This window comes from Pogoniulus pusillus, chromosome 2 (assembly GCF_015220805.1).
Source record: "Pogoniulus pusillus isolate bPogPus1 chromosome 2, bPogPus1.pri, whole genome shotgun sequence".
NCBI classification, from domain to species: Eukaryota; Metazoa; Chordata; class Aves; order Piciformes; family Lybiidae; genus Pogoniulus; species Pogoniulus pusillus.
The window spans coordinates 43,917,594-43,939,367 of record NC_087265.1 but is presented as its reverse complement, the minus strand read 5'-3'; the positions used below and the strand labels follow the sequence as shown (position 1 = coordinate 43,939,367).

General features: G+C 38.8%; 1 protein-coding gene across 1 annotated transcript in view; it reads right to left on the bottom strand.

The window, feature by feature from the left end:
- The window catches only part of LRP2 (LDL receptor related protein 2), a 140,800-nt gene that overhangs the window by 110,407 nt on the left and 8,619 nt on the right, over window positions 1–21,774 (bottom strand). Inside the window, exons 2-6 of the mRNA XM_064166097.1 lie at window positions 9,009–9,116; window positions 6,809–6,931; window positions 5,973–6,089; window positions 1,276–1,386; window positions 1,052–1,165 (exon numbers count right to left, since the gene is read on the bottom strand). Of these exons, the coding sequence (XP_064022167.1) occupies window positions 1,052–1,165; window positions 1,276–1,386; window positions 5,973–6,089; window positions 6,809–6,931; window positions 9,009–9,116 (573 nt within the window). The remainder of the gene's footprint in view (window positions 1–1,051; window positions 1,166–1,275; window positions 1,387–5,972; window positions 6,090–6,808; window positions 6,932–9,008; window positions 9,117–21,774) is intronic.

Here is a 21,774-nt window from a genome sequence, read left to right as displayed (position 1 = left end):
ACACTGCTGGTTTGTTCCAGTGCTAGGCATGGAATTTATTTTAGAAGCCTCTAGTTCTTTACAGAAATGTAAAAGAGGGCTACATTTCTCAATCAATTGTCCAACTAGATGCATAGCACCTTATTAATAAGTTTTCTGAAGGTGTACATGACAAGGAGACAATAGTCAACATAACGGGAGGTAAATTATTTTTGTGCCTTGTATGCAACTCTGCCATGAACATTTAAGGCAAAGTCCTCCATGGTTGCATGTATTCCCTGATGAGAGTTCTGAAACATTTGTGGGTCCTTCAATGGAAAGGCATTACCAAAGAGAAATATTCAGGATCGGGGGTGGAATCAGGTGGGTGTGTGGTTTAGTAGGATAGAGCAACAAATGGCAACATGTGGCCTTCTTGCAATGCAGAATATAAAATTAAGTTCCATAATCAACAGGAAACCTTTTTTAATATGTATTTCTCATAAGTGATAAATCCTTGATCATAAAGAAAAGAATGAGTAAGAAAACTCCAGAAATGATCCTTACATGAACATCCAAAGAACAACAACTATTTGTACAGTTATCTACCTGTAAAGTTGTCTATTCTAGTCACTGGGAATAATTCTGTTAGATTTATTCAAGCTATTAGAAAAGAAAAATGCAGAGAAGAGCCAAACCAACATGGACACACAAAAAAAGGCATGCTGTATCTAACTAAGATTTCAGAGTGAACAAACTGCTTTTGGGTCATGCTTAAATGAGGAAAGGAACAACAACTACTTGTACAGTTATCTACCTGTAAAGTTGTATATTCTAGTCACTGTAAATAATTTTGTTAGATCTATTCAAGCTATTGGAAAATAAAAATGCAGAAATGAGCCAAACAAACATGGACACACGCAAAAAAAAATCAAGGCATGATGTAGCTATGCATTGATGGATGCATAGCTAATCAATCTATATTAGCTGCTATCTGCTTGAACCTGTTCTTAGTAAAACAGTTAGAAAGTTGTGTGTGTGTGTGTGTATGCAATACAACAGTAAACAAACAAAACAAACAAAGCCAACATACTGCAAGAGTTTTCATCACTCCTATCTCCACAATCGTCATCGTGGTCACAGATAAATGCTCGGGGAATGCATTCTCCATTAGCACATTGAAATTGTGTACTGGTACATCCATGTGCTGAAAAAGATTTTAGCAGAGAAAGACATACAGAAAATATGTCAAAAACCTAGAAGCTTTAACTTCAAAAGAGGGTCTACAAAGCAGATTTGTTTATGTGTTGTACTTACTGCAATTAGCTTCATCGGAAGAATCTCTGCAATCAACTTTACCATCACAGCGCTGGCTTGCATTAAAACATGCTCCATTGGCACATGATAATTGTTCACATCTTGGGTAATCTACAATAAGAAATCCTTCAGTATTAGCATGAATGTTAGACTACAGGGTATAATAAGTCATGTATATCCAGTGTCAACAGAATGTCTTAATTTAAAGGAAAGGGGAAAAAAAAACACAAACAAAAAGAATACAAAACTTCCTGCACTACAAATGACAAACAATCAATTTATCCAGTATACTCTCTCCTCCAACAGGTACTCAAGAAAGTCTTCTAGATAGATTCCACAAACCCATGCAGTAAACAAGGGAAAATAAGATGCCCTTCCACACCCCAAAGATTTGTAACCCAAAAAGATCATAATATGAGAGAAAGCAATGCAACAGAGAAGGACAGCAAACAGGGAACATTTGGTTTACTTATGTATACCTCAGTTTTACACTTTATTAAAAGTGCCTAGACAGAAAATAAGGTCCTCAAATTTATAGTTCCTACATCTGTTCAGAACGTCAGAAGTTCTCCAGACATATAGACTTCAACTTTTTACTGTTTCATTCTAATTAAGCCAAGGATATTAAACTTGCAAGTCCATTATCAACTTTAGGATGTCAATTTTTGATTACTCCTTTTCCCCCTCCCAAAACAGAGAAGATTGTGCAGGATGTTTTTTTTCTGTTTCTTGCTGTTGTACTTAATGTAGATGACCCACAGGCAATTGTTTCAAATGACTTACAAACAGTTCTGAAACTACTTATGCATACAAGCAGTCAATGGAACTATCCAACAAATTTAGCATGTGCACATGCTAGAGTTGAGCAGGAGAATATGAGCTTAGTTGAGCTCACTGATATGTAGTTACTTATTCAGGCAAAGGGCAAGTATGAAAGCAAATAACTGCTACTTCTAAGGTGAGATTCACTGGACCTTCACATCTGTATGGAAATACAGACAGATAAATAAACTCAAGAATAATCAAATAAATTTTCAGTTCAAATTCTAATCCCATTTTACTTTCACACAAGTTAATAAAGCAGACAGAGCAGGCTCTCACTTAGACACAATTTCATTCATAGTCTTGGAATTCACGATCAGCTAAGTTCTACTCCCTGTCACCAAATGGAAAGTTCTAAACAGGAAGAGTCTGGGCCTTTGCTGAAAGAAATGAAGTACACAACAGAGAGAAGTGACACCAGTATTGGCTGCTTGCTCTCAGAAAGTACTTGTCACCCAAAATAGTCTCCCATTTCATTATATATTTCTGAAGTTCTAAAATGAAAGTGTTTGCTAGCTGATGGCTATTTAAAAAGCTGGAAAAGCAACCTGATGTATATAATAAAAGTAAAACTCTACCATTATGTTAAATGAAAATAGCTTCAATGCACTAATTGACCTGTAGCTGAAACATTGTTCTGATGTTTATCTTAGCCTCTGCATGGCTAGTTTTCCCTTACTGTTAATCCCATTAGCAATAAAATGCACTGATTTTCTTTGTTCCTTTTTTTTTTTTTTTACATTGTTCATTGCTGAGTTACTTCACATTAGTGACAACATCTTGCATTTGACTTGTTTCTTAAATAATGTAACTTAGAATCATAGAATCAACCAGGTTGGAGAAGACCTCCAAGATCATCCAGGCCAACCTAGCACCCAGCCCTGGCCAATCAACTAAACCATGGCACTAAGTGCCTTAGTCAGGCTTTTCTTGAACTCCTCCAGGGATAGCAACTCCACCACCTCCCTGGGCAGCCCATTCCTATGCCAATCACTCTCTCTGGCAAAAACTTCCTCCTAACATCCAGTCTATACCTTCGCCAACACAACTTGAGACTGTGTCCCCTTGTTCTGTTGCTGGTTGTCTGGGAGCAGAGACCAACCTCCACCTGGCTACAGCTTCCTTTCAGGTAGTTACAGACAGCAATGAGATCATCCCTTTTATCCTCTTTACCATCCAAATCTGCTTCCAGACAAATCACTGAGTGCAAGGCATCAGTAAATGGACATGATAAGTTTGCATTTTACTATGCTCTGTGAAATAACAGCCAGTTCTGAACAGCTTTTTTTTCTTTCATCGTTCATGGGTGTTTCATTTTTATTTATGAAGCCTTTTAGTGTAAGTTAAATAAGGAAAAAATAATGACAATGGAAAAGGTCACAATAATTATATTCCTCATATTTGTTTTTATCAGATAGAGTGGAAAAGAAAATGGATAAAAGAGTGGGAAAAATCAATATTCAAAGCAATTATTTGAATCTGCTTCAAAACAGTAAAATATAACATGCTAATCCCTACTCTTTAATCATAAAATCACCAAATCATTAATTTTATCTAATGGCTTGTTTGAAGCTCCAGGCCCTGCAAAGAAGAGAGTCAATCAAATTTGCCCAGCCTTTCTGGAAGGATTTTGTTATTACATTCTTCTTAATTCTCTTGTCTTCAGCATCATCACATTTCTCTAAACTAGGCTGACACTCCAACTTTCAACGTTCCAAGTCACAGTCATTTTTCTGTCTTAGAGAGACTGTCAACACATATTCTAATAAACCAGAGTAGAGGCTGTTGATTGATACGAGGCAGTCCCTCTCCCTGGGGCTAAATCTCTGCTGCCTTCCCAGCAATCACAGGGCACTCCGGCTGGTGCAGCACTGGCTGAGTTTCTTATGCAGCAGTAAAGTGCTACTGTTAGAGGCATCTAGAGGCCCCTTTCCAAACTGCCTTTTTCCAATGCACTTAGTTTAGAATATTAAACATGAAATAAAATATGTACTACAATTTTCAAACATCACAGTGACTTCTAGTCTGAAGGGAGAATTGTAAGTATCACATTTAGGACTCCTCTTCCATTTTGCCACACATTTATTGCATTTATAATAACCACAGCATTTCACCTGGCTGTGCCACCTGTATTCAGTGACTACTCACAGATGTATCAGAAGTGCCAAGCAGCTCCTCCTTTTTTATTCACAGATATTGCATTTTTCAAACAATTATTTCTGTCAGGACGTTTTTTTACGTGTTACAGATTTGCTAAAGTAAATTACCAGTCTCTTTTCTACCTCTAAACTTGAAGAGAAAAAATGGAAAACTACAGAAGAGATTCTTCCAGCAATAAGATGGAGTATTTGGGTCCCTGGCCTTTAGCTAGTTATGCAGGTGACTTTGGAATTGGCTATAGGTCTATCATGTGGAAAAGCTCCAAGCTGGCTGTCTTGGCAAGCTTTTATTGCAGAATGCTATATAATTCTAAATCACCTTTCATTCTACAGAGCGTATATTTTAACCACTTGTGAGTCAAGAATGAAATACACAGGCAGCTGTCTGACCATGTAATATGTTAGTTTTCCTTTAGACAGCATGCACACATGCTCTTTTTTCCTCTAAAGTGCTACTTGTAACAATATTTCCTTGCTTGCTTCTTTATCCATATCTTAGCACCCTAACCTCTTTCCCAGCTCCTGCCCCAGGTTTGGTTGTGAAGAAAATTTACAACTATGTCTTTTTCCTAAAGACACACTAAGTTCTAAAAGTTGGAATAGCAGCTTATATGTTACACATCCCTCACAAGTGTTTCCTTAACAATAACAGTGAAAAGAAATACTGCTAGACATTGTTGTGACTGTATTAGGCAAAAACATCTATGAAAAATATGGCTACTATTCTGTGGCCAGCTGTCCTTTTCAACAATATTCAGCCTAGACCAGGATTTAGGAATGCTGCCTCACCAGTCAGGCAGCCTCAACTCTGAAAAAAAACTACCTGTCCATCTGCATTTTGTTGGCAGAATATGAACTACTTACGTGAATACAACATGACTCAGTGCCACTTCATCTCTGCAGTCTAGAATACAAATGCTTTTGAAAGGGACAATGTCTCTCCAAGAAGTGATTCAGGGCTAAATTCTGCATTTCTAAACAGGTTACAGTTATCACTGATTTCATAAGGAGCATGCAAAAATAGTATGAAAAAAAATTGGCAGTTAGCTCTGAGTCTCCCAAAGCTTTAACCCATTTAAGCACTGTTGCTTTTTTCCAGTGCAATAGCAATTATCTTTTGGACAGTGACAAACAAGAATCATAGAATCACTCAAGGTTGGCAGGGACCAAAAGGATCATCTAGTTCAAACTCCCCTGCCGTGGGCAGGGACACCCTACCCTAGAGCAGGCTGGCCAGAGCCTTCAGTACCTCCAGGGATGGGAGCTCAATCACCTACCTGGGCAACCCATTCCAGGCTCTCACCATTCTCATGCTGAACAACTTTCTTCTCATGTCCAGTCTGAATCTCCCTACCTCCATCTTCGCTCCATTCCCCCTAGTCTGTCACTCCCTGATAGTCTAAAAAGTCCCTCCTCAGCTTTTTTGTAGGCCCCAGCTTTTTGTAGCCCAGCTTCAGATACTGGAAGGCCACAAGAAGGCCACCTCAGAGCCCTGATCCTATGTTAGCACACCACATTTGAGTTCTGCAATAATGGATCTGTATCAGAATATCAGCTCTAATATACAGAAGAATCTGAAATTACACTCTCGTAACAAGAAGCACATTGTGGTCATCCTGTCCATCACCTGGCCCTTTAATCTTACAAATTTATTAAAATGCCACCAGGAGATGAGAGGAGATGAAACCAAATCTAGTGCTAAGAGTTAAGACTCACGGCAGGCTCTTTCATCTGTTCCATCAGTGCAGTCCTTTACTCGATCACACCAATATGCGCTTGGGATGCACTGCCCATTTGAGCAAGTGAACTGCTGGCTTGTGCATGTTCTTCCCGCTGCAAGAAACAGGAACTCAGTCAGTCTTTTCCATCAATCAAGACTTTGTTATGCAGAAAGGTATTTTCCCTCTTCCTTTTCACTCCATTCTTCTCACAAATACTAGTATAAAATGTTCTCTTTCTGTACCTTTGTGTACTCAAGGAGACTACAGAGTACCTGGTAAGTACACGGCCGACAACATAGCTCTATGAGGCTTTCTGTAGCCTGCAAGGTCACCATTTTTCTCACAGAAGGGGATGAACTTTGGGTTAGAAATTACCTCCCTATAGCTGTTCTGCCTGAAAGATTACATTAGCAGCTCCCACTGTTTCAAAGTTTTCTCTCTTTACTGGGTCAAAATCTGTCAGTAACTGTAAGGTCTTCGGTCAGTTAGAATGCCACAATGTAAACAGAGCAGAACTGGAGGTAAGGCATTGATTTCTAATACAGCCAGGGCCTCTGGAGTATTTTATATTCATAACTAATAGAGGATCAAGAATGATTATGTCTCAGTTCATGACAGCTGTGTCAGTGAAAAGTAACCACATAAAGCCGTGCAATTCCACTTTGATTCCACTACAGCTAAATTAAGACTCTCTCTTCTTCTTAGGTAAATTAATTGCATCTCTGGTAAAAGCTTTCCTTCCAGCAGGCTTGCTTCTGTATGTTCTGTATGCTGCTATGCAAATTACCTTATCTCACACAGCTGATATACCATTAGAACTCAAATACTTACGACATTGTTGATGCTCATCTGAGCCATCATCACAGTCTTCCTCATCATCACAAACCCATGAACGTGGGATACATTCGCCATCCGACTGACACTGAAACTGATTTCCCTCACAGGTAGGTTGTGCTAGCAATGAAAAAAATAGTTATTTCACAGATGTCTGGGAAAGCACTTTCAAAGAGAACAATTAAACAAGGCCAAGGAAGCCTTCAGTTTCAAGTGTCTATTGACTGTAACTTCCATTAAACACATCAAGCATTTGACAAACCAGAGAAATGGACAGACAGGAGGGAGAAAGTGGGCCAGAAGGATGCTTAAAGGCAAAACTCCTGCATGGGAGTTTGGTATTCTCCCCTGGAGACATGGGCTGCTCTAGAAGGCAAGTGACAGCGAAAGATGAAGGCTCTGAACAACACTCTTGGCAACACCTCTGAGTTTTTCCACTTAAGAATCCTAACAGTTTCTCTAGTCTCACAGGGGTCTGTTTAACTGTTCAAACGTCACTTCAAGTGCTCTATCCCTGGTAGAAAAAAGGTCTTCCAGAATAAGCTTGTGACTCTTCTCTGAATTCAGGAAGACAAGGTGAGGGTCACATCAGAGCAATCTGAACATTGTTGTCCTAGCTCAACTCCTTACTTTTCAAATGGCCATTAGAGAGAAAGACCAAAATAAATGTTTGAAACTGTCAAGCAGCTTACTCCACCCCTAGTTGTTACTCCTGGGAGGACTCACTAGCACAACACAGTCCAGTAGACAGGACTCTGGTCTTACTTATTTTTTTCTCAGAATCGTGTTTTTGCAGTTGAAGTCAATTAGAAACACTTTGGGCCTATGAAATTATCTGCAGGCACAACTACTAATGTAAACAAAGCATCAAGGATGAAAATTAAATCACTTTGTAGATTCAGAGTTGAGAAGTAGAAAATTGCATGAGGTAATAAGGGAAAGAAAAATCAATCACATACCATAAACAAAGAATAATCTTGTAATGTCATTTTAACTTTAGGCCACTTTTAAACAGTTTTAAACTATCTTGCTAGGAACTTACATGCCCCACTACATATAGCACATTAATATACTGCTTTTAAAAGCATAACTAACTGAAGGGAAAAGGAAAAAAACTTGAAAAGTTTTATTTCTGTTTTCTTAATTAATCACATGTACAAAAATGAGAACTCAATTTCATGCTTATGACAATGACAAATGCAGTGTCAGCTGATCTCTTAATCTTTCACAAACCCAATGTGAATTTTACCCACTCCTTGTTCAAACACTAATCACTTCTTTCCACTTGCATTTCAGACTAAGCTGAAATAGCAAGTTATAGGACAACATCATTTTGTTTTGCCAGTTCAAGGTATTCTTCAATCAGAACTGCACTGGTTTTCAGAGCTAACTGGAGTGCTAAGCAACGTATCAGACTGCCAAGCTGTGTGAGTGACCTTCAATTATTATACTGATCAAGAAACAAAGAATTCAGTGTGAAATGAACCAAAATAAATTAGTCTTTCTGACTGCCCATCAGCTGAGGAACAAAAACTGGCACAGCTCATAGGCAGGCTGATAACTGCACCAACTCACAAGACCTCAAAGAAGACTAGAACCAAGAAGGTAAAGAGCAAACAATCCTGAAAACAAATTGTCAAAGGAATTTCTTATTTTTCACAACTCTTTAGGATTCAGCTTGGGAGAATCTTTGTGCATGGAAATTACAGGTCATCTGAATGCAATTGTTGTCCCTAACCTGTCAGCACCGAGGATAACACAACTAACTTCAGACAACAAATGAAGACTCAAAGTGCAGTAGGTACAGCTTGTTTGTTGTGTAGGATCTTTTAGATCAGGTGAAGTGATGGTGGTGGCAGCTGTAAGTACATCTAATATTCAGGATTGCTGCAATAACAGAATAGAATCCTTTTCTACATCTACTTGGAATATTAGTCACCAAATGAAACTGCATTATTGGACACTCAGATCTGATAAGAGATCACAAAGCTAGAAGTCTTGCAATACTTGATTTTCTGAATGCCAAGCCAATGGAATCAAGAAATATGACTCTTAAGCAGATTTGGCAATCATCTCAAAACAACCATTTTTTTTCCTCTTCCAATATTCGTTCTTATACCACAGAAACAGTTGAGAACACTGGGATCTAAGTATTTGTTACATTACCAAAAAGTTGCTCTATTGTTGGTTCACTTACGACAGCCAACTTCATCTGTGTCATCCGAGCAGTCTTTAGCCCCATCACACCTCCAGTCTGCAGGAATACAGCGACCGTTTCCACAGCGAAACTGCCCCCGCTCACATCCTGTGGTAAAGCAGCATAACAAGAAGGTTAGCACGACCAGCACACCAAAACAGACAGTGGAGGGCATTCCTGTCAAACAACTGTAGTCTATTCATCACTTGGAGGCACATAAAGAAAAGGAGAGAAAATAATATCTACATAAAAAATATCTCTATGCACACGGCAGGAGAAAGGGAGAAGGGAAAGCGAGAGGGAGAAGGGAAAGCGAGAGGGAGAAGGGAAAGCGAGAGGGAGAAGGGAAAGCGAGAGGGAGAAGGGAAAGCGAGAGGGAGAAGGGAAAGCGAGAGGGAGAAGGGAAAGCGAGAGGGAGAAGGGAAAGCGAGAGGGAGAAGGGAAAGCGAGAGGGAGAAGGGAAAGCGAGAGAGAAGAGGGAAAGCGAGAGAGAAGAGGGAAAGCGAGAGAGAAGAGGGAAAGCGAGAGAGAAGGGAAAAAGAAAAGAAGAGAACCAGCTCTAAATCTTATGGGACATTTCCCAGCTAAATTGATGGAAAATTCCCCTAATTTTAATAATTGTATATGATACAAACAAATTAAAGAAAGGGAGGGGGGAACCACAAAGAAGTCTCAGAGGAACACCTACACTACAGAAACCTACTTAGCACTAACATATCCATTTTAAATGCAGACGCAGCATAGACTTAAAGGTAGGACAGAATTCCCCACATTATTTCACAGGGTTAACCATACTAAACACTTCTTCAGAGATGCTAAGGGTTTCAGAAGAATACTAATAATTCCCTTAGCTGATGTTGAAATCTTCTTTCAGCAGGGACTGCTTCAAAGTGTAGAATGACCAAAGTTTTGGGTTGTTTTTTAAGCAATGTCATAAGATTTAAAATCTTTCCTCTGAAGTCCAGGAGAGCATATCTTCAGGCAACATTTGAATAGCAAATGTTTTAAAATAAATTAGACTTTCAGACATTTATGGCTGATCAAAAGATACCCTGCTGTCACTCCCTCCTGCTTGATCTACGAAGGATTAAGACCTGATAAAGAATCATTCATTCTCAGGTGTAAATGCAGCTGGATCAAGCCTTTATTAGAGTTGACCAATGAAATCTCCAATCCAGTGGAAAAGATAAAATGCACTGTTTGTGGCCTTTTGTTGTGACTGCAGCCTTGTAAAAAAAAAAAAAAGAGTGAACAGTTTTATAGATTCCTGAAACAATGAGCCACAAATAGATGCAATAAAACTGTTTCATGTTAATTTCTTGTCAGCGCCTCAGAGAAGAAAAGACTGGAAAAAAATGATGCAGTAGCAAAAGCCAATGCTGAAGAAAACAATCCTGTTCCCTGATTTAATTAATTGCCATATGATAAAAGTCGATATTTAATTTATTCTGACTGACTTGTCCAGAGAAGATAGTCTCACAAAGCACAACCATCCACTTTCTGAATTCATGATGACATAAATAAGACACTACTCTAACTTCCATGTAAAACCAGGCATATCATCACTGTCAAGTAAACACAGTTAAGTGATCTGTTCCTAAGGGATATAGGCAAGCTACTTTATGCAAGGAATGTTCAAATCTGATTGTCTGGTAGTGACATCCTGATTTATAATGTATCCTGCAAATGGTCAAAAAATTCACTTGGATAAATGGTGGTACGGAGTGGTACAGGAGTATGTTCACCCAAATACCTTCTATAGACTAATGCACGATGGTGGTTGGTGGTGCAGGTCTGGGGTTGGTGGTGCAGGTTTCTTATCAACTACCTTTAAAACACAACAACCTCCCTTTCAAAAATGCCCTGAAGGAATGTACAAGTTCATTCTGGAATCTCAGGCCTTCTCACTGAAGGCTTTTGCCCTACAAAGCAACGTTTCCATATAAGATTAGCGGTTAAATCTCTAATAAGCATAGCACATAAACCATAATTTATCAGTTGGAATTACTATACAAAGCAAACAATACATCTGCTTGTATATTTAGTGTATTCCTGTTGTTGAAAATCACTGGAATATTCATAACCACTTAAGAAGAAGTTACAATACAGAATTAAACCTGCATGTGCTTGATTAGAACTTCCAATAAAACATATGCTTATAACCAAGCAATATGAGCAGTTTGTACATTATTTCTTAATGATAGTCAAAAAAGTTCCAAGCACTATGTTCAACAGTGCTAATTTGCCTATCTTGTATTAAGTTACTACAGTTAAACATACCCTTATAGTGATAAAAATGAGGAGATAACACTGAGAAACCTTTTAGAAAGCATAGGAAATGTAACTGAATGTCAAGAGAAAACTTGCAAACCAAGCAGTTCTCCTACACTCTAATATTTTGCAGAATTACAGCTTCAAGTTGCTCACACCTACATACAGTAAGCTCTGTGTCAACATCCATTTATACAATTCTCCAGCAGACCTGTTATAATTCATTTAATTATGGCATTAGGCTTTGCAAATGTAATCCTGCATGCTTGCTTATAACCAAAGGCAAAGAGCTCCGAAACACATTAAAAATATGAAAGACTGATGCTTCATTTTTCACTGTTTTAAACTATCTTTAGAACAAAGGATATTACACAGTAGATACTTGTGTTTATTTGTTAAAAAGGCAATCTTTGAAAGCAACTAATATGGAAGAAGTAAAAGGTATTTGCAGTATTCAAGGGCACCTATCACCAAGGCTTGTGTTCCAACTGTAAACAAAACCAATTCTAACTTTGATAAAGGAGAAAGTAATCAGGGGGAAAATGCATGGTTAGAAAATTACTGCTATAAATACCCCAAAAATAAAAGTAACCACTTCAGCAATAACCAGGCTTGTCACTAGAGACAGCAATAAAGAGCATTCTCTCAAAACTTAAGTACGGGCAACTTCTGAAATTTGAAGAACTGTGATTTAGTCACTAAGAATTGTGATAAAAACAGTACTAATTTAAGTTCAAATGTTGCAGGCATTATTCAACGCTGACTAGCAATAATCCACAGAGGAAGCACGTGGACACCTAAAGGAATATTTCCATTGTCCCATGCTATGCAACATGAACTTTCACCTTGGGTTTCACCAAGGGTAGGGACTGTCGGTAGACAAGGGATATCCACTTGTTTATTGCTAGATAGGTTGGACTGGATGAGCTTGGAGGTCTCTTCCAACCTAGTTGATTTGATGATTCTGTAACTAGTAGTTATTTGAAAGGTTTTGTTTTCACTAAGTGTTTTTCTTTAAATGGCAAGGCAGCTCATTAATTAGTCAAACATTACCAAAAATTACTACTAATGAGCTAATTTCCATATACATTCTGACTTATTCTGACATATGCTGATAAAATCAGACACCTCTTTCAGGCAAGCAGACTCCTGTTAGCAAAATTCCTCGTGAAAATAACTACTGAGATTGGAAACAAGAGGCTAAACACTTAGTCTTCACTACCATGCTGAAAATTTGCTAACAGAAAATTATCTAGATGACTTTTGCAAGTTCCAAATTCAGAAAAAAAAGTGTGTGTGCTTTTTCAGTGTTGCACTACTTTTACTGTAACTCAGTCTTAGTCTTTCCTCTGTACTAAATTACAGACTGAAAACGCACTGCAGACCTTATGAATCACACTAAGACATATATAAAGAAGAATCTCTGAGCATTAACAAAAATAATTTTGAATTGTAAGATCTGTTTTAACTGCTCAATATTCAGGAAAACATGAAGAAAACAAACAAAGAAATATGTAACACATTTAATTAATTAATTAATCAAATGCAAGCTGAAATTTAATTAATTTACTTAAATGCAAACTGAAAATCAGAAGAATTGGAAAAAATATAGCTCAAAACACTATTTCTATATTTGTTGCTATACCTACTTATCTTTGTCCCTAGACTTTCTGTGGCTCTCTGTGACTGGGATTATCTTATAAGAGACTCTTGACTGGATGTTTAAGGTTCAAAATTTGCTCAAGTAAAACCAAGAAAGCTAACATTGCTGTCTCTGGGTAACCTATGTGCATAAAGACAGTCAATTTACACTGGAATAAAGCAACATAGTAGTGACTTACTTAGAGCCAAGATTGAATAAGACACTAACCTAACTAATGAAAGACTAGGGGTTTGCCCAGCTTACCCTTCCCTGCTTTTCTCTCTTAATATATCTCTTCCCAAAGGAAATAGCACAATACAAGTGTTATTGAATACAATTAATTACCTTATGTACTCCAAGACAAGTTTTGTCCAATTGCATAGCAGTGGAGTACCCTAAAGCTAAACTACAGCAATGACAAACCCTACTGCCGCTAGAGGATGGTAGTCAACCTTCACACCATTAATGAATGTTACACAAAGTCACATCAAGTCTTCTGGAACTCCAGCAGAAAAGAGGTTAATAGCTTCAGGCATTTCACAGCACACTGGTTTAACCCATAAAGCTACAGTCTTCAACAGGAAGGCAGCCCATTACACCCTCCCAACATCCATCCGCTCTGCTTCATTTGCCCCAAAAGGTTTGTGCAGAAATACTTTGAGAACAAAAGCTTAAATTCAGCCCTTTTGTATTAAAAACAGAACGTTATGTTTGGCTTTTAATGGAAACCAACACTGCCTTATTCTCTGCCACTTTTTGTATTGCTTCAGACTCCTTTCAGATCCTCTCTGAACAGTTCCAGTCTTTTCTAACTCTTTTCATGCATTTTCTACCTGTCCATTCAACCTTGAAGCCCCTCACACTTTTAACTCTTGTCTACAAATCTTTTGAATTACATTGGCCATCCACATTATAAGAGCAGCAGGACTGTTTGTTCTGACTATACAAAATAGGCCCAAATCACTCATTCCTCCTTTCTTCCTCATGCTTACAATTCCTTTAAGAACAGATAACACTACTTTAACAGTTAAATTTCATTTGAACTAATAAAGAATGTATTAAGCCCAGGGTAGATTGTACCACCTAAACTGGCTGCTCAAAATGAAACTTATGCTGCTGCAACTACTTTACACTTCAGGAATCATCTCAACAGATTTTTTTTTGTGGTTTTAGAAGAGTAGCATTCTTTGAGGCAATATTTTTTCAACTGAGCAGTTCCACTTATAGTACATTTGCAGGTTTTTAACAAAAAAAAAAATAACAAGTGCAAACAAACTGCACAGTACAAACTCCTTTTACACAGAAGTTTTACAAAAAGAAAAATAAGTGACCAGCTCTCTTTTAGCTCTTTCTTCCTTCCAATAAAAGGTACACTTTGTTCTCATCCAGGCCCCTAACAGAACAGACCACTCCGGTGGCCTTGCAGATAGAAGAATCCCGGAGGACCAATCCTCCATACAGTTTGATGTCAGAATTTTGCTTAGCTTAATTACATGTCAAACAGCCTGAGGTTTTGGAATGCTCAGGGAGGGGAAGCTGAACCTCTAGAAATTCCTTCTCTGTTTCCCCACACTAATGAAGGAAGAAGTAAAATCCATAGTTGAGGAAAAGAACTTTTGCTTAGTATTGTACCATGCTCCTGTGATGCTGGAAAGTAGGACTTCTCTAGTGATTATCATAGACAAATGAATATTTAAAACATAAAGAAAAACAGTCTGATAAAATTATGCTACATTTCATGTACCTTGAGACAGAATATTTAACTTTCAGTCTGTCTACATTCTGTAAACTCCATTGTATTCAATACAAACTATTCAGATTAAAAAACCCAAAACACCCAAACACCAGACCACATAAAAATAAACAGGCATTATAGAAAGCAGTACAAGATTTATCTTCAGCCTTCAAGAGCTTGAAACAGAACATCTTCTGTACCTGCATGTCTCTACAGATTGATACGTGGATAGGTGACTAGTCAAGGGACAACCTGAACCTGAAGAGCTGTAGTGTCAGAGAAACAGAATTAAAACATTAATAGGGAAGTATAGGATTTCTGTGACTGAATTATCACCCAATTACATATTATGAGATATTTAGTAGTACACAGCATCTGCAGACTCAGTAGTTGATCAAGGACTCTTTATGCCTTTCACTGTACAAACACTTATGAAAAAGAAGGATTATACCTTAGGTAGTTTGCAGTATAAAGATAACAGGCACTTGAACTCACCTCAGCACGTCCATGTCAACAAGCCAAGCCAGTTCTTCCCATTACCAGAGTATATTCATATTCTATCATTTCTTCAGTAGCACTCCAAGAAGAGTGAGTACATAAGAGGCAATTTTGCAGGTATATTTATTAGATAACACAAAAAACAAGGTGTACACCTTGATCCTTCCTGTACAGGAGCCTCCAGCCTTCTATCAGTGTTGGAAGGATCCCCAACCAGGGACTCTAACTCCGGTGTGTTTAACAGTGATCAATGTACTCTTCTTTAGAAAAGTCTTCTAGTCTGGTTCTGAGCCCATTTATTCTTTTAAACAACACCAGCACCACATGATACAGTTGCAAAAGTACTTCATTTGTTTAATCTGACTGTTTTATTACCTGCTCCCTAGCCCCTATACTATGCTACTTAGCCCCTGAGGAAAGACGTTTAGAAAACTTTTATGAGGCACAGATCATTTCAATTATTTCAGCTTATTTTTATGGATGGGATGTGGAAATGATAAAGGACTGAAGGTTCTTCCTGACACTAATTGGACTATGAAATTTGGGTCCCATGTGCCAGTTGAGAATCACAGAGCTTTTGAGGTTGAAAGGGATCTCGCAAGATCATCGAGTCCAACCCCCCTGCCAAGGCAGGATCACCTAGAGTAGTTTTCACAGGAATGCATCCAGGCAGGTTTTGAAAGTCTCCAGAGAAGGAGATTCCACAACCTCTCTGGGCAGCCTAATCCAGTGCTCCATCACCCTCACTGTAATGAAGTGCCTCCTCAAGTTAAAATGTAACCTCCTATGTTCCAGTTTGTAGCTGTTGCTCCTTGTCTTATTGCTGTGGACCAATGAAAAGAGATTGGCCCCATCCACTTGACACCCACCCCTCAGATATTGGTGCACATAGATGAGAGATCTCCTCTCAGTCTTCTCCAGACTAAATAGCCCCAGCTCTCTCAGTCTCTCTTTGCAGGAAGATGCTCAAGTGCCCCAGTTATTCTCATGGTTCTCTGCTGAACTCTTTCCAGCAAGTCCTTGTCTCTCTTACCAGGTCCCTGTCTCTCTTAACAGGTCCCTGCAGGACAATAAGAAAATAGCTTTTGCTTCACCAAACAAGAGAAAATAATACTTCTAGCCCTCCTCTCTAAAAATCCATTCACATGCAGAACTATATATACTACTGGATTATAAATACAACTGGTATCAGGAGGGTGAGAGGAATGAAAACTGAAGAGAAATTTAATGATGGGTATCAAAAGCTGTAATAAGTGGATCTTGCCTGTCAGAGTAGAACTCAGTGCAACAATCTAGAGACAGCAAAATCTGTATTATATTCTGTGCTTTCTGTCTGCATGCTCTTGCACATACAGACACTGGCCAGTTAAAAACACTGCTAACACTAAAGCATCAGATCTTCTAATAATGCTCACATGCAAAATATTTTTTAGAAAGTACTTTAAATTAGTGTATTCTATGTTAAACTACTTGCTTTCAGTTAATACAGTTATAAAAGGACTATAGATTCATTTCTGCCTAATGCCTCAACATAAACCCAAGAATTAAAGATATGCAGGATTTTAATCTACTGAAACTAAGCAGGAAAGCTTTCCTGCAAAGAAAAAAGTGCTCAAGTCTCCTGTAGACATCAAGTTCAAAGGAATGACACTGTAAATGCCTCCTAGCAACGTTAAAGATATTCATAATCCTCAGCCTCTCTACCTTATTTTAGCTTTATTAATTGAAAAAAAGGAATTCATGCAAATAGCCTGATAAAAATAGAAAGGTTTCTAATTTAATTTTTAACAAATCTATTCAGTTACATTTTTTTCAAGCATAAGCCTTAACTGTCAATAAAGAGACAAACTATGAGCCTCTAAGAAGAGATTCTGGCTGGAGGACTTTTTTTTTCCCTTAAAGCTCTGGTATTCAGAAAATGATAACCATGGTTTCTACAGTGTCACTTTAAAATCAGTCACTTTGCAAAAAGAAAGAAGCAATGAAGTATTTGTACAGGATTAACTCTCCTGGGGGGGGGGGAGTGATCTTGAACATGACTCCAGGTGGTCTTGACCCCTCCCCAGGCGTGGGTCTGAACACTACCAGGTGTCCACGAAGTGGACAAAAAGCCCATTGCTATCAAATCTGGTTGTGTATTTACATATTTTGTACCTTGTTTCCTCTCCCTGTATCTTTGTAACTTCCCTACCTCATATACCTTTTATTTATTGTTAAACTTATCTTCTTTTAACTTCCAAATTGCAGTGAGATTATTTATTTGGGTGTGATTACCTTACCTCTCTCTCCATCTAATTCCTTTTCTTTTAGGAAAGAAGGGGGAAGAGGGAAGGGCATCATATACATTGTTATTGGTTCTATCAATTTGAGTCTCTGGGAAAATTAAATCAGAACTGAGGCAGTATTTTAAAATCATTCATATTGATCTTAAATGTAAAAAAACCCAAAACCAAAATAAAACCACCAACCTCCCCCATGGCAGGGGGATTGGAGCTGTATGATCCTTGTGGTGTCTTCCAACCCTGACTGATTCTGTAAGTCTAAATAAAAAAAAACTACAACAACAACAACAAAAAACCCCAACAAACAAAAAAATGCCACCCAACAACCACAAACAAACAAAACAAACCCACCAAGCTTCTTCACTTTAAAATCATGACAGTTTACTTATCACACATGCTCACAAACGGCACACATCCATATCATCCATCTTTACCATCATACAATACTATAAGCAAATGAATAAAAACAAAGTTATTTTATAATGCTACTTCAACTCACCTTTTAAAAAGCAATAAATCAACTCTTATTGTCTTTACTGTCTTCTTAGTCCTTTAACAAGGCAGGAGTAAGAAACAATCCTTTTAAGCAAGAGTTACTTCTAATAGACAGGAGGTGATACTAATTTCTATTGGTAAAGTAAATACGCCTTATACTGAACAGACCAAGTTCCTTCTGCCATTTAACTGTCAAATTTCTCATACCTCAGTGATAACAGTGAATCAGACATTAATTTCTGTTGGACTCTTTCTTTAAGCCCACCTGTATATGAAGTATTTTCCAAGATGAGAGTAATAAAAACTACTTGTACTCCTTTCTTAGAGAATCTAATAATGTCATTATCTGTATGGTCAAGCTGAAAAGAACCAGTATTTGTAGTACTTAGTACAATATAAAAATGTATTTTAGACACATCACATGAAAAGAATATGTTTTGCACTAAATTGGATAACTTCAACCAGTTGTCTTGACATTAGGTGCCTTAATCCACATAAATCGTGATGGTGTTAGCTGGGTAAGCAAAGCAAACGCTGTGGATCTCCAGGGAAGCATACATGCTTGAGTTTTCTTAAATCCCAGAAGCTTCTTTTTCATGAATGGTACATTAAATATGCAAAAATCTGGTTTAATTGACCAAATGACATAAAGAGAAGGAAGAACAAGCAAACACAGTAGAAATAAAGACACCCCCAGTTACTCACAGAAGGAAGCATCCCAAGTATTTTCATAAGAATGAACCTTGCTAATGGCCCCAAGGCTGCTGTAGAATAACAATTGGGTAACAGAGAGTGGGGGGGGGTGGGTTAGAAATGACCAAAGGAGGAAAATCTTCAAGACTAAGAAGTATTTCCCACTACATAGCGTGTAGAAAGCTGAAAAATAATTGCTTCACTTAGAAAGAATACATACAGTACATACCACTGAGAAAGGTCAACAGATGCAGTAGCAGCTGATAACCTTCTCAGGAAGCAATTCTCATTTTGAGAACTGCACTGTTTTTGAAATAAATTTTCTAACCAATGTGCTGCTTCTCCTCAAAAATCAAACCCCACGCTGACATGGTGAGCTGCGTTCAGTTCAGTCACGCTCTCATGAAAGCCACTGAGGCCCTGTAGCACTAGGAATCAGCTTCCGCAAGAGTCTTCCAATTCAGTTTCTGACAGTACAATTGTGTAGACTGAACATTGCCATGCAATATAGAACACTCAGCCAAATCATAAACCCTACTGGAATGTGATATCACAAATTAATGAATGAAAAAAATAACTCAGCATGCAAAAAATGAATCCCCTTCCCTTACAGATAACAAACACAGTAAGCAGATAAAGCTATTTCCTCTCTTCCCACTACAGAACCCATCTGTAACGAAGTTCTTTGCTACCTGAGTAACACCTTCAAAATTAGTGGGACCCTAACATTTTTTAAGACCATTTCAGCTGTTTCTCAAAGCTTCAAAGGGTCCCAATCATCACTTTGTACTTCAAAAATAGTGACTGCTACTTACTAACGCAAACCAAACTTGTGAGTTGCAAACATTACTTGCAAACTGAACATGTGAGAACATTTTCAGGAAAGTAGGAAAACTGAAGTGTCAGTACAGGATAGACAGATCATACACTACAAGCATCTAGTGGGCCAAGATAGACATTCTAATGCTACTTCACAGTATAACACAGTATCACAGTATCACCAAGGTTTGAAAAGACCTCACAGATCATCAAGTCCAACCCTTTACCACAGGGCTCAAGGCTAGACCATGGCACCAAGTGCCACGTCCAATCTTGCCTTGAACAGCCCCAGGGACGGCGACTCCACCACCTCCCCGGGCAGCCCATTCCAGTGTCCAATGACTCTCTCGGTGAAGAACTTTCTCCAAACCTCAAGCCTAAATTTCCTCTGGCACAGCTTGAGGCTGTGTCCTCTTGTTCTGGAGCTGGCCACCTGAGAGAAGAGAGCAACCTCCCCCTGGCCACAACCACCCTTCAGGTAGTTGTAGACAGCAATAAGATCACCCCTGAGCCTCCTCTTCTCCAGGCTAAACAATCCCAGCTCCCTCAGCCTCTCCTCGTAGGGCTGTGCTCAAGGCCTCTCCCCAGCCTCATCGCCCTTCTCTGGACACGCTCAAGCATCTCCATGTCCCTCCTAAACTGGGGGGCCCAGAACTGAACACAGTACTCCAGGTGTGGTCTAACCAGTGCAGAGTACAGGGGCAGAATGACCTCCCTACTTAATTCTACTAATGACGTTAGGAACTACATATATTTCTTTGGACGTATTGACACTCATCACATTTCCTCCCTACTCAGCCGTGACTCGGTTTCAGATAGCAGTTAATAGCTATGGCTGTTCACTCATCAAGCTTCTTGCTAAGGCAAATCTGAGAAAAGGTAGGATCACCTGAACTGAAACAATGTTATCCAACGTGCTTACACAAAATACAACTTTATCTTAACAGACCAGAAAACAAGCAATAACTAAATCATCCTTTCACTAATTCATTTTTAAATGCAGTATATTTTCTTTATCACAGGATATTAGGGATTGGAAGGGACCCAAGGAGATCATCAATCCAATCCCCCTTCCAGAGCAGGACCACACAATCTAGCACAGATCACAGAGGAACAGAGAAAGGCCTTCAAAGTCTCCAGAGAAAGAGACTCCACAACCTCTCTGGGGAGCCTGTTCCAGTGCTCTGGAACCCTTACAGTAAAGAAGTTGCTTCTTGTGTTGAGATGGAACCTCTTGTTCAGGAGGGGGAAAAAAAGTTAGTATTACTATGTAGCTGAAGGGATTTTATTAATTAGTTTGTCAAATGAAAAAGACAAAGTTCTTAAATTTATCAGAAGAAGATATCTATAAGAAATATCATCTCCCACTGAAACATTACCCTTACCATCAGCCCCAATGGACACATTTCACTTAGGTCTCTCTTAGCCAGTCACTCTGAAACTGTCAGATTTACTCACCCATTTGGACGTTTTAACAACAACTCATTCTGCTGCTAATTCACAGGATCACAGGATGTTAAGGGTTGGAAGGGACCCAAGGAGATGATTGAGTCCAACCCCACTGCCAGAGCAGGACAATACTATCTAGCACAGATCACAGACGAACACATCCAGACAGGCCTTGAAAGTCTCCATAGAAGGAGACCCCACAGCCTCTCTGGGAAACCTATTCCAGTGCTCTGTGACTCTTACAGTAAAGAAGTTCCTCCTTGCGTTGAGGTGGAACCTCTTGTGCTGCAACTTACACCCACTGCTCCTTGTCCTATCACAGGGAGCAAATGAGAAGAGTCTGTCTCCCTAGCTCCTGGCCAGCCTTCAGATACTTAGAAACATTTACCAAATCCCCTCTTAGTCTTCTCTTTTCTAGAATAAAAAGTCCCAGGTCCCTCAGCATCTCCTCATAAGCCATGTCCTCCAGTTCCCTGATCATCCTCGTAGCATTCCGCTGGACCCTCTCTAGCAGATCCCTGTCCCTCTTAAACTGGGGAGCCCAAAACTGAACAGTATTCAAGATGGGATCATTGGTGGCTGCTAGACATAGTATTTTAAGTAATTCTTTAAACTACATTAGCTAGCTATCCTAAGCAGACAGAGAGGTGAACAGTGGGGAAGAACAGCCTTCTGCCCTCGCTTGTGTAGCTGAAAAAATCCTAAACTTGCTGCATCTTTGGAAACACAAAAGTATACAAGTACTGCATACCATGGACTTACATCCAGAAGCAAGCACATTGTGTCCCAAGATTCACAGTGGTAGCACACAACACATAAATAACTTTGCCCACAGAACTGCAGGCATTTGCCTCCGGATTCACAACATTTAAACCATAATCC